This window comes from Argiope bruennichi, chromosome 6 (genome assembly GCF_947563725.1).
Source record: "Argiope bruennichi chromosome 6, qqArgBrue1.1, whole genome shotgun sequence".
Taxonomy (NCBI): domain Eukaryota; kingdom Metazoa; phylum Arthropoda; class Arachnida; order Araneae; family Araneidae; genus Argiope; species Argiope bruennichi.
The window spans coordinates 79168361-79182917 of NC_079156.1; the positions used below are offsets into that span (position 1 = coordinate 79168361).

Sequence of the window (14557 nt, forward strand, 5' to 3'; positions counted from 1 at the left end):
TAAATGGGAATTTCGATGCTGTATAATAAATAATTTGACACCTTGCATATCTATGGCTTTTAGCAAATATATCAAGATATTTCATAAAAATACCACAATGCTATCTTTGCAATTTCATTTATTTCAATGCTTCTAAAATAAAATTTCGTTTAGCTTCGTGAAGAATTTTAACATCATTGATTTCATTTGGCTGTTCTTGTTTTTCCATTGAAACAACAGCCGTTTTTTTTTTTAATCACCGTAAATAACAATTGCTGAAAAAAACCAAATCAAGTTCTGACTGATTAAAACAAAGTTATTCACAAAAATAACGATAGATTTAGAACGACCGTATAGGCAAATTACATAAATTGGAATCAACTGTAACTTTAATTGTGTTACTGCCTTTGTATCATGTGTGTATCTAAAATTGATATCTTTAAAAATCACAGGACGAAGAGATAATTGCATGGTAATGAAAACTATTGAGTATCTTTTTTAAAGCTATGATTTTTATTTATTCAAAACTAATGTTGGATAACAAGATTCTACTACAGAGATAACAGAACCCAAAAATACTAAATAGAAAGGTATAAAAAAATTCAACAGAATATTCTTAATTTTTTTTTTTGGACACAGTAATTTGAACTCAAAAAATATAATTACTTTCTATATGTTTCACATTTTAGAAAGAGTCTTTTTTTTTCATCTTGTTTGCTAGAGTTGAAAGAGTATTTTTTGTTAGAGCTGCATGTCCAAAGCAAGATCTTACATACTAAATATTTGATTGAACACGTACGTATCAATAAAAACTTTTCATACCGTCACTTTTTCTTGAATTCTGGCTAACTTTTCTTTCGCTACATTATATTCGGCATTAGCTTCAGCTAAAGCCTTGCGTTTCGGTTCGACATCGCAATATACCTATAGGAAGAAAGGAAAAAAAAATGATATTATTGTTGTTGTTTTATAATATTACAAATTCAGCAATACAAATTACGCAAATGCCTACACTTATATACAAGGTAAATATATAAACTTATATACAACAATATATCCTATACGTGCACAGTCTTGAAATTGTCACTGGAGTCCTTGACTAAATGAGTACGTGTGATTTTATCCGTCTCACAGTTATATAGGTAGGGATAAAAATGAAATTAATACATTAGATTCCTTATTCGTAGATGTATAGTATTTTATAATTAATTAGAGGTGCTCTCTATTAAGAACCTTCATTGTCTGTATAGGAAATACATTTATTTTAGATGTTCAGAATGATAAAATCTTATGCATTTTCTTTGACAGAAAAAAATGCTAATTATTTACTAATTATGTAATAATCTTAGGCAGGCTGGCTATTTTGTTGTAGTGCAGTGCACATGCAGAAATAATAAACTCATATAAGACAAGCTGCATTCTAAACAATTATACCACTGATTACTATGCCGATATAATGACAGTTAAAATTAGTGGAAGTGTTTCTCCAAAGGAAGTTTTTTTTCCTTGCATAATCTCTATTACAAATGTTATCCTCCTCCAGCCCCATATCAAAGTCTGTACCTTGGATATGGCCACTAATGCCTTGAATTGTATTGGCGAAAAGTAATAAAGAAATATTGATCCTTTTTTTGAATTTTTATCATTTGTATTGAATCTACTGTGTGATTTCTTGACGATTATATTGGGCCGATTAATCCCTGATATGGGGTTAATAGTACCCGAAAATCGAATTTGTGTTTTAGAAATTTTTTTCATGAATTGATACAGAACTACACCTGTAGGTACAAAATCACATTCCAAATATCATGTAATTAAATCATTCAGTTTTTAAGTTATAAATACTTGTGAAAGTACAGACCGATAGACGTTTAATCCCTTGACGGATTAGACTCTAAATTTAATAGATATCTATACTTTAGATGTAAATCCATATATCAAATCTCATCCATCTAGCTTTCTTCATTTTGTTCTTACATTCGAACATCCGGATATAAGTTAAAATTACAAACTTCCTCTGAATGCATTTTGCTCAAAATTTAATAGAAATCTATAAATTGTGTGTAAAGACTACATACCATATTTCATTCATTTAGCTGAAAGTATTATTGAGTTATCATGTTCGCAGACAGACATAATGCCATAAGTGTATTTTTAGAATTCAGAGAAGTTTGAAACGTAGAGATTTCGTCACTCTCGGATTTCAATATTTTGACGATTGCAGTTCTTTCTCTAGACTTCGTACACAAGAAAATAAAAATTAGTGCCTGGTTAATCATTTAGAAATTCATTTCGAAAACTCTACTAAAGCAAAAATAATAACAGAGTGAATTTAAAATAGAATCTAACTCCAGGAACAAAATCCCCTTTCCATATTTATAGAGGATGTGCTCACTAGAATCAGAGTATGTATGTCAGTGAACTAACAGGAAAAAACTTGTTACGGCTGAAAAACATAAACCGGAAAAAAATTATAGGTTTTACCTAATGGCATTGCTCTTAATTGCTAGAAATTGGTATACCGATATGCGTTTTAAGAAATTCTTTGTATCTTAGGGCTGAGCTATCTGCTGCAGATTTTCTTTGTTTTTCCCGTCAATGCAAAACCCATGATATGTACCAATTTTTCCTGACACTCCTCCGGGAAAACTTATTCTTCTCTAATAGCTAAAGTTAGCTTTATTCATATAAAGCTTCCATATAAAGTGCTACTATCAGAGCCCTAATCATATAGCCTAAAGGAGGTACTATTCATCCCTTTTAACAAGATGGTCCATGGATTTGACGAGGAACAGGCTATACCAAATGGAATTAGAATCTCCTCATAACCTATATCAATGCAAATGAGCTAAACTAAATCAGTCAATGGAATTCTCTCTATTTTGTATTGGTATTGCAATGCAATGTTGTTTTTATTAAGCAATTAGCTTGTCTGGTTTATTGTTTGTCGCATTAAGTGCTGTTATTTGTGAACATCTTGACTTTTTTTCAGTCTGTACAACTTGTTTTCATATAATAAATCATCATCTTTCGTTACCCAGCACTAGATATCTCGTACCGTACACCCACCGGACGATTTCCATAGCAATATTTTTACTAAAAATTATGATTAACACTTTCCACTGACGTATTACTTTTATGACATATGCGATAAGTTGAAGTAGACAACACTTAAAATTTTTTAAAATATTGCAGATAACGATATTGCAGAAACAAACATTTTGCTAAAAATATACATGTTATTGAAATGTACCTCATAATACTTGAGTACATTGATAACCCACGAACAAAGACCCGCTGCTGCTTGAGATTTTCCAACCACCACCTCGGGCTTGAATTCCGGGCTCTTGATGTAAGTCTGCACTGCTCTTAAGCTGTTTTCATGAATATTGTCTTTGTCAAAATTGATTAAAGAATCTAAAAAGTTATCCACCTAAATCAAAAAGCAAATATTATTATACATTAATAATATCTCATCCTAAAGAATGTGAGGATAAGAATAAGATTAATCGCATGGGTAGGAACGAGTTTGTCTCACCTTGCTCATTGTGAGCTTGGCTGCTCTCCAAGATAGATCCTTAGGAATTTTTCCATCTGTCGCAAGAAGTACCATAACAGCAGACGTTACATTTCGAACAGCTACGGGTGGTGAACCGAAACTTCTAAGCTCCGTTAAATTGCTCTGAAATGAGACTTTATATTGTTTGAAATAAATAAACACAAAGTGCAGAGTATGAAACCACTGACTAAAATATTATTTGCAGTTGTTGAACATATTACATTATTTTTAAGCTTAGATTTCTCTCCATCCGAATTGCATATTAGTTTCTGGGTATGCTATATCAAAATGGAAAAAAAAAAATGTCAAGATAGAAATCTTGGGTAAGACCGTAAAACTTTCGTTTTTTTTTTTTTTTTTTTTTTTTTTTTTTTTTTAACTTTTCCGAATATTTATCAATAAAAGTATTAGCCCTCTCCTCTCACGCAAAACTGTGGGATCTTGGGTAAGACCGTGATTTCCTTATATGGCATTCACGAACAATTCTTACGAAATTTAGATCTTTGACATGAATCTAAAACTTTTACTGAACCTATCCTGCTAATATTTGTGTGTTTTAGGGGCCTTTCTTTCCAATCGATTAAACCATAATTTGACACGGAACTACTTCACCACAATATTGTGGCGAATTGTGATGAGCAAGGGTAGAACCTGGGACTTTGTGGTTCGGAGCCCAGTAACATGATCACAATACAAAAGCAATTTCCCGGGTAGCGTAGCGTAGCGTACCAAGTTTTATCTACATAACTCTTTGTGTCTAGTAGTAGCGATTTCAATTCTACTCGAACAGTCAAGTAGACGGACTTTCTGGCTATGAATTTCGTTCACAATATGGTAAAAATTTGCAAATATAGTCTCAAATCTATATATCAAATTTTATTCGTCTAGCTCAAATTGTTTTTGAACTATCATTTTAATACACAGGCGTAATGCTGAAAAAATATGTTTTTGAAACTAAGGCAGGTCTGAAAAGTGAAGATTCGTCAAAATTTCGAGTTTGAATTTTTTAATGACTGCAAAACTTTCTTCTAAACTTCATATACAAGAAAGTGAGAAAAAATAGATTATGAATTTATGTAAAGCACTTGAATATAATATTTTCCAGTTAATTCAATGATAGTAAATGAGTAAATAATGTAATTATAGTGAATGATATAGCAGGATTGAAAGAGTAAATTGAACTTAATGGTATTAAAATCAAACTTTTTTTTAAAAGCAATTTGAATTCGATTTTTTACTTTCATTTTTTAATAAAGAAGAACGAAAATGTATTATAGTTTTGAATTTTCATTCTTGAAAACAAAATTACATTCAATTAAAAACAAAACATGGAAAGGTTATTTGCATACATTCATTTTTTTTGAAAATTAAAGTAAATATAATCATTATTAATGCTTATAAGATTCACAATTTTGGCCCATTTTCAGTGTAGATGACAAAATAGTAGAAGACAGATCAGACTCTTAAGCTATACTTAATACAGAAGGAGTATGAATTATTTCAATCACGTTGAGTTTGGATTGCTTGAAAGGTGGGGCTTTTTTTTTACACAGATTTATGCATACAAGATAAATATGAAGGTACCCGAATTTATTGCGCATAGTGTATTTGCTATTCATTGCTGAAAGAACAGATCTTTTGTTTCTGAACTTAATAATTATTTCTGTTTTATATTTTCTTTAATTGTAAAATTCTAGCCATTATGTTAGAATTGCAAATAAACTTTTAGAATGTTTTTCACTTATAATACTTTATCTAATTATTTAACATCATTTTTTTAATTAGATTTAATTATTTTATTCATTAACATCATTTAAGCACGATTAATTTAAATTAAAATGACAATTTTATTTTTTTTTAAGTTATAATACATTGTGTTTATTTCAAATTATTTTCTGGATTATCTTATTTTTAAAGAAACTTAATAAATATAACGTATTATACTGTGGTATATGGAAATTCTACGTTTTCTTAGAATTTCAGCAATTCATACTCTCTATAATCACAAATATGCTTCTTCTTTTATTATAACAATCAGAAATGGGGCAATAACACATTTTTTTCCTACTCAAAACGTTTGCGCAAAATGAAAAAAAAATGCAGAACAACAGCTTTCTGCAAATGTAAAAAGAAAGGCATGTAAGCATTTTGTCTCAGTGCCATCTTGTCTGGCAGTGAAAAATCTCTCTATATATAACGCCAGCGTACGTGGCACAGAAATCGCTTCTATTACTTATTATCTAATAGCAACAGTCAAATGTAAATGAATCATTATGCGAACACTTCAGACTGCTTCATTGAGAAAATATTATCAGAAATGCTCTGAAGGGAGCTTGGTGTGTTCCCCAAAATTCCATTCAGTTAGAAGAAAAATATGTAAAAGCAATCAAGAAATAGTCGTCATGTAGAAAGCTTAATCCAGTACTAAACTAGACATTACTATCATTGAATGGATAACTGCTATAACTTACGTATGGAAACAGGTGACCATTTCTTCTAAAATTATTATTTCACAAAACTGGCTTTTACGTTATATTAAAACTCAAAAAATTACTCAAATTACATTAAAACTCAAAAAATTACATTTTTTAATGCTAAATTACATTTTTTAATTTAGTTTCATTTCTAGCCAATTTTTTCTTTATTTTTAATATTTTTAATACAATATTTCCAATCAATACACTAACTATGGTAGGTTGAAGTTATATTTTATTGTCATAGTTTGCTTACAAAATAAGGAAACTATCCTTTAAACAAAATAAGAAATCCGAATTCTGTTTCATTCACCCATAATTACGCTATTTTGAACAGAACACCAAACATAGTAATCAAGAGCATCTGTAATTATGTTTTTAGTGAATGATGAAATTCAAATTTATGCATCATAAAATTCAAGTGTATGTTTTGGCAATGTTAAAAATCCAGATAAAAAAATTGCTTTCTTTGTGTATTAACTACGAAACGGAATTTTTACTTCCGCTTTTATTTTGTAGTATATATGTATTTTTTAATTTAAATTCTCAGTAATAGGTTACACACTGATTCAACTAAATTCATTTTTTTCAATGGTATCAAAGAGCAATATGAAATTCTTTTTAAAATGCATTCCATATTTATGGTTTAACAGAATAAAAAGTCAATAATTTGGGCAAACAGGCTGGTCACCAAATGCGATTAGTTTAATTATATATGACCTCAACAGGTCATATAAACCTATATGACCTCAACAGTTGCATTTGCCACTTAATTGTGGGGTTTTATGAATCGAATCCACTAAAATTGGATCATGATTTTTCTGACCTTATTTAATGTGTTGAGAGCTTCTTGGGCAGCCTCTAGTGCTGGCTCTGCTCTGGCCAGATCTTCTTCGCAGTCCCGTTGTCTCTGAGAGACGTCAGCATGTATACGGGACACCTTGGCTTCCTCGGCTGCTGCCACCGTCTTTTCACGACTGACCACTTCTGTTTCCTTGACAACTGTCTCCAGAAGAGCGTCGATATCGCTGCTTCTTTGCTGCAACTCCACTTCTTGCTCGGCTAATTGCTCTTTCAACACATCCACCTGAAAAAATATATATTTTGAATTGCATTTCTTTAAATGAAAATGTCTTCTTATTAAAAAAAAAATTCTTCCAAACACCATTATGTTCTTATTTTATCAACATTGGTGTTGTTGTTACTTATGCACTTGTCATAGACAAGTTCGCTGACTAAGTCGGCGATTTAAGCTGAATTTTGTGCAGTGGCTTCTGAGGGTAAAAGGCCCCTGAGCACCCGAGGGAAGAAGTCTGACTTCTATCTCATATGAAAATGAAACTCACACAATCGCTTGCACAATCTCTTTTTACAGCGGAGGGAAATGAGGGGTTCTTGTACACACCTTACAGATAGAATACAGGAGGAAGAACAACCAGGGCCGAACCGGGACTCGAATCCGGGACGCTCAGATCACAGGGAAGACGCGCTACCCCTAGGCCAAGACGCCGGCACTTGGTCAAAGTATTTTTAACATACTCAATTATTAAAAAATATTGTAATTTAAAATTAGAGAGTCATCTTATATACATAAATAACGAGATCGTGTGTGCGCAAGTCTGAATTAATTTGGACACGGTGCTTATATCAGTGTGAATCGCTATGAAAACGAAGATGTTTAAATGGAGGTTTATGGAATTTAAATTCAGGTGATTGTTTGTATTAATAATGGAAATCTCTTTTATATACTCAGTGGCCAAATTCTTATGACCACTAGACACTTATATGTAGATCGGCCATAACTTCACTTTGTTGCCGCTAGAGGACATGATAGCAATAAAAAGCGAATGCAGAACAAGTGAAACATCTATACCGATGTGCTGCTTGAGAATAAATGGGCAAAAAACATTATTTAACCGAGTTTGAATGAAGGATGATTTTAGGCGCTTTAAAAGTCAGAACCAGTACCAGCAAAACGACTGCACTTTTGAAGTTTTGAGAGCAGCAGTTAATAATGTTTATAGAGAGTGGACTTCCAAGAATAAGACCAGATTTCAATCCCAATTAGCCCAAAATGCTGAACAACATTGTTACGATATCTTCCCAATATTGACCGGCATTCTGAACATTGAACAGCATCTTGGGATTATCGCACAATATATTGTACTAATAGGGAATATCAGGCTTGTGGTCATTACAATCTGCTGAAAGCTCTTTCTGAAAGGAGACTTGTCAGATTTGTCCAGTCCAACAAGAGACTTAATCAAAAAGCTTAATCAAAAAAGACTTAATTCAAAAGAAAGTCTTCGAATGAACTGTTCCTCGCATATTATTCCGTATAGGTTAAGGGAGCCAACCACCTGTTCGAAATCCCTTCTGTCTGCCTTGAACAAGAGCCAGCGTCTCCAGTTTGTACAGCAGTATAAGGACTGCAAAGCAGATGACTCTAAAAAAAGTCTTGTGGTCTGATGAATCGCATTTTCAATTACACTATGCAGATAGGGTCAGGCAATTGGATTTTGTACCATCAAATCTTAAGGAATTGGAAAATGCAATTCATTGGATATGATCTCATATTTCTCATACTACCTACCAATATCTCATAGAGTCTATGCCAAGAACAATCCATTAAATATTAAGGGGAAAATTTGGTCCAACATTATATTGTGGGGGTGTTCATAATAATTTGACTATTATTCATACCTTACCAGATTTCAAAAGTTTCTTACAAAATTTTCCAAGTAGTGTCAGATATTCTACAATATTATTGTAGTGCTATACATAATTGCAAATAAAAATTTCATGCAATATTTTATGCTGTTAGTTGTTCTTGATTTTTTTTACTAACCTGTTGACTAGTATCGACTAATCGCTGCAGTCCTGCTTCCAGCCTTCCAATATTATCTCTGAGGAAAGTATGTCTTTTCTGCATCAGCATTTTATATGTCTTGATGTGCTGCAGAAAGCTTTTCGGCGTGGTTTCGACGCAACGTCGCTCTTTTCGTAAGTATGACTTGCTGATTTCGTTCACGGAGCGATACACAAAGGCAACGAAATCAGCCACTGATCCACGAAGCTCGGGCTATGGAACGAAAGAAAAAGCATTATATTATGATGTGCACCAATCAATTGTTTGGAATAATTGTTAAATATTATTAATTTTGGAGAAATGCTATTAATTTCATTTTTATTTATCTGTTATCATTCATTTGGTACCTTTAAACATGTTTAAATCAATTACACTAAGGAAATCTGCTGATAGACAAAATGAAAAATAGTGAACATCATACACAGAGATTTGAGTCATGTATAACAAGACATAATTATTTTTTGTAATACTTATATTTAAAGCATTCTCTGGATGAATGTAATTTTTATATTCTATGGTCCTTTTTAAAAATTCGGAGCATTCTTTATTTTTTTTAAAAAAAATATTTTTCCCCTATTCAGATTTTTCCAGTTTCTAGAAAAGAATTCTCTATATTTGCCAATTTATGGGCATGAAATTTTAATACTGGTATTGAAACCTATTGTTTCCAATATTGTAACAAATTATTTTTTCAAATATATTGAAATAGTTTTGCTGAGATAAGCAAATGCACATGTGAGTAAAAAATTCAAAGGATCTGAGGAATATACTTTTTTTTTTAATTTTCCCACCTTGTCCATACACGCATTTGTCTTTAAAAAGGAAAATAAAGGCTCTGATATTGTTTTCGCTGCGTTACTCAAAGTCATATCTATCTCTATATCTCTATTCCTGATATATCTCTATTGCTGAAACTTCCTGGGTTTCTAGGTCTTAGAAAATGATAATCATTGACTAGTCTAGTTGCAATTCGTCCATTATTATTGCATTATCTCTTAAAATTATTAGAAGAGCCTGTTTCTCCTTTTTCGTAAATTTACGTTCCTTATTTTTTTTCTTTTATTACTTTACCACGCTGAGAGTTCCATAAAAAAGAAAATGAATAGAAAAATAAAGAGCAAATACAGAAATTGAATCAATGCAAGTTTTACAAGTTGAGACTATCCGAAGACTTACCTCGGGAAGCATCAAAACTTTGCACAATAACTTCTCTTATCAAAAGGACAAAACAACCCCCCCCCCATTGAATTTGACAATGGCTGGGCTGCCCTGATCGCAGATTAAGTTTCGCATATGATTAACTGTACGATATATATTTATTTATTTATTTTGTTCCCCTCATACAAAGTTCGCTTTTGAATTCTTGGTTTGCTTTTCTAAGCTTTTTCTCACTTTTTAACTTTTGTTTTTCAGATTCACTAGTATTTATTGTTAACATTTGATATTGGCTTCGTTTTCACGTTGTCCCGATGCCAATTCATCTGCTTTAATTCTCATCCGTTTTCTTTCATTAAGAGTCAGTCAGTCATCGGAAAAAATACGTCAGTAATTTCCTAGCGTACAAAGCTGATACTTACAATTAAAAATTTTTGTTTATTAATAAATAATATAATAATAGGGAAAACTCACAAGGCCGCCACTGCATTAAATTTAATATCACTCAAAATAAAATCTTCTAATTAAATCTTAAAATTTTCTAAGGGCCATTCAGTTGTTCATAACTATTAATTTAGTTGATAAAAAAGGCATGGATTTCTCACTTCCAAAACCGGTAGACCCTCCAAGAATTTATTGCAGACTGTGACAAGCGCGTCTTTCGGCCATGGATGAAACCAGTCGATGCAAGTGCAGCTGATGAGTGTCGGGAATTTTCGACTGCGAGATCTGAGAGTTGATCCGACGGGTGAAAAGCATAAAACAACCTATGGAAAAGGAATTTCAGTGTGGAAAAAATTTAATTCTCTCTCAATTGTAATCATTTATGTGTCTGGCTGCATAAATAATCATTTACAAGGGCTGTTTAATATTTTACTGTCAATACATGATTAAACAAAGTTGAAAAACATTAACATGATTTAAAATATAAACGTTAAAAACAATATTTATAACATAAGGAATAAGGATAATCTTTTATTCGATTTTATAGCTTTTTTCATAAAAGTTTGATTAGGAACAATTAGCTTCGAATGAATTGTTTGGGATTGGAAATTAAGAAATAAGTAAATATTTTTTAAATATTAAAATTTTGGATGAATTCTGCAGAATCAGTTTGCTCAAAATATGAAACTCTTGAAGCTTAAACTGTGTACCGCTCTTACCTTTAATCATAATTTAATTTTGATAACTTTCATACATAGTTCTGAAAATGTTGTACATACTTCGCCTTTGAAATGTTTCTGCATTTATTAAATAATTTTAATTTTTTTTCATTCGAAAAATCAATTTATTTCCTAGCACTTCATATGCGTGAAAAAAATTTCACGATAAATTTGTATCGAAATTTGTATTTACTTTTTTCTACGAGAATAGAAAGAAAGAAATAGTTACCCTAAAGGTAATCAATGCTTTAATAATAATGGTCATTTAATTGTATCTACAGAATTCAGTGTATGATTTCTGAAATTCTGAATTCTGATTTATGAATGATAACTAAATCAAATAGAGAGCATTTTTAGAGAAAAGAATATAAAAAAAGATTTTTTTTTTAAATAAAAGTGTAAATACGGATCATGTTTTAAAATCCTAAATAAGGATTCCTTAAATAAATTTCTTTGTTATAGACCTAAATAATGTTAATAAATATCTCTTTTTAATATTCTGCACATAGTAAATAAATTTATTTCTTAAATAATGCTTCCTTACAATCGTTAAAAAAAGAAAGAAAACAGCTGTACTTAAGGAATTGATATCAATAAATTAGGTGATTAGCATAAAACAGACGGTGATTAATTGATATGGCTTATGTGAGCAGATAAAGTATCAAATATTATAAAAGGTAATAGAAAGAAAAAACAGAGTGTTAATCACAAAACGTAAGTGAACTTGTGTATAGATTAATTCTAATAGATATGACAGCCTTAAAAGTAAAAATTGTCTATTTTGGGTTCAGAGAACAATATATTTCATGTTATGGCCATTAAGTAAGTGATTACAGTTTTTCTACAATGGTCTGGCGCGATTCTGCTTTCTGAGTAGAATAAAATAATTATTGTAGTAGGAAATGTGTAACAACTTTCTCACATGTAGTCTCCACTTCATTTAGTATTCTTTTTTGATCACATATATGTTGTTTATTGCAACGGAGTATAACGGGAATTTTATCATGGAAAATTTGTAAACATGCATATATTTCGTTATAAATACGGAATAAATATTTTATGTTATCACTAAATCTTCCCTGTTATGCAAAAAGGGAGAAGATACTACATTGGCACAAAAACTAGAAAAAGACGTTACAACTTTATCTTCACCTTCAGTCTCCGCTTCACTTTATTGATGAAGTAGTTCCAGCAATTCTCCCTAGAATCATATATCCCGGCCGATTTGACTTCGGATCGCAAAGCTGAAATGATGTTTTCGACTTCAGCCTCAGGGAAGAGATCTGGGATGTCTCCAGAAGAGAGCAGGTCATTGATAAGGACCAGAAATCTCTCGTCAGCCACCTGAGCGTCACTCATCATGAATAGGCTCCCAATGTTCTTGACGCCTGCTCTCAAGTATAAACTGCCGATATCAGCCTGCAAGAGAGAAATTTTTCAGGCTAAAACAATTCACAGTAGATTAGTTAAATCAATGTGACTTAAATTATAAAATCGCATATATATGTTGGGTGAATTAGAAACACTAATAAATAAGACATGTGTAGAATTTTCCAATATTCATTAATAAGCAAATTAATGGCATCATCTAGCTTTAAATTATTCCATCTATCATCTTAAATTATTCCATCTAATCCTTAATTTTGCGAATAAACATATTGTTACAGTTCGGGCGGGTGCGTAGACTGAATGAACTTTAATTAAGACGGTGCAAATAGAAATTTATTTATAGTACTAGTTATTTACAAATATTTAATATTAATATTTGTAATATTATTGTTTAATATTAATAGTAAAACAAACCAATCTTCAATAAACTGCAATAGAGTTCAGATAATCTTACTCATATGGCCGAGAAAACTTAAGATGCCATGCAGAAAAATGGATTAGATTTGTGGTCAAGTTTGCAGAACTGCTCTTTCGGCAATTGCCGAATGTCTTTTACATATGCTTGAGAAACTCCAGAATTTTCTAGAAAACAGTAGAAATTTCGCAATGCCAAGTCACCAAATATATCGTCAAATGCCTAGCCAAGAAGCAAAAATACTTTCAGTTAAGAGAATTCATAATAATATTCAACTAAATTCCTTTTTTTTTTCATTAATTATTTTGTTATCCTATTTCATTATTTGTTGAGGTCACAAAAATGTTAGTTTTTAGTAAATGGAGTTCAGGAATATTTTTTTATAATCAGAATTGGACTACAAATTCTAAAACTATATTAGCTTAACATGTTTATTGTTACCTCATGAACGTAAATTTATTTCATTGTAAAGGGTGATTCATATTGAATGGAATAAAAAGAATAGCATAGTGTGAATTCTGTAATTGATATATTTAGCCGAAAAAATTTATTCTGAAATTACTTTTATATAAATTATATCTGGCAATAGCCAGAATTCTTTTAGTAACGAAATCATCGCTAAGATAAAACATTCAATGTCATTAGCATCAAATATTGCTCCACCCATACAAGAGAAAACATTCTGTGTTTCGGAATATGCTAAAACATTATTCGTCTATCGCCGTTCAGAGACATTTTTGCATGACATTTAATAAAGAACTACCGCATCCTCGTTGCATTGAACAGTGGGTGAAATAGTTTCAGAGCACGCTTCTTGTGTACGTAAACCAGTCTAGGATGAACACTCTCCAAAAGTAAAAAGGTGAAAAAATTTGGGAAACGTTTTCACGAAGTCTCAAAAACTGAAAGCGTCATACAAGTACAGAATTGAATGCACTTCAAACAATATAATGGTATGTGTTACGGAGACATCTACGTATTAAATTCAAACACATTTCCAACACAAATTCACACATTTTTTCTTGAAAATTGAAGAAAGTTCTCACTTTTGCATAGTATTTCTTCGAATATCTGCATAAATGTGATATGCTTTAAAACTTTCTGCCAAACCATTGCGTCAAGATTTCTATGTAGATTTCCAACATAAGCGGGAAATGACTGGCTTTCCTAACAGTGGAAAATCTGGAAATTTTGTGTTTATGGATGAAGCCACCTTTCAATTATGTGGCAAAATTAACTGCCGTAATTACGATGGAATTAATTTTTCCAATGGTTGGTAAATCCACACAGAACATTGGAACATCAAATTGATTCCCCAAAGGCGAAAAGACTGCATCCTGCGCCATAACCAAGAGTTGTGTTTGGGCCTATTTTTCTCCATGGAAAAATCCATTGATGAGTTTATGCTCCATGACATGCTCTCAGAGTGGTTCGTTCCCTAAGTTAGAGGAAGCAGTTTCCGGCTGCATTATGTTGGCATAACAAAGTACGTCAATGCCTGAACGATCGTCAACCCCATTGTTGGATTGACCGTGCTGAATTAAATGATATGCC

General features: G+C 31.6%; 1 protein-coding gene across 1 annotated transcript in view; it reads right to left on the minus strand.

Moving 5' to 3' along the window:
* LOC129971796 (dynein beta chain, ciliary-like) overlaps positions 1-14557 on the minus strand; it is a 101784-nt gene that overhangs the window by 55614 nt on the left and 31613 nt on the right. Inside the window, exons 25-31 of the mRNA XM_056085772.1 lie at positions 12352-12618; positions 10642-10803; positions 8861-9094; positions 6839-7099; positions 3518-3661; positions 3233-3412; positions 802-903 (exon numbers count right to left, since the gene is read on the minus strand). Coding sequence (XP_055941747.1) covers positions 802-903; positions 3233-3412; positions 3518-3661; positions 6839-7099; positions 8861-9094; positions 10642-10803; positions 12352-12618 — 1350 coding nt within the window. The remainder of the gene's footprint in view (positions 1-801; positions 904-3232; positions 3413-3517; positions 3662-6838; positions 7100-8860; positions 9095-10641; positions 10804-12351; positions 12619-14557) is intronic.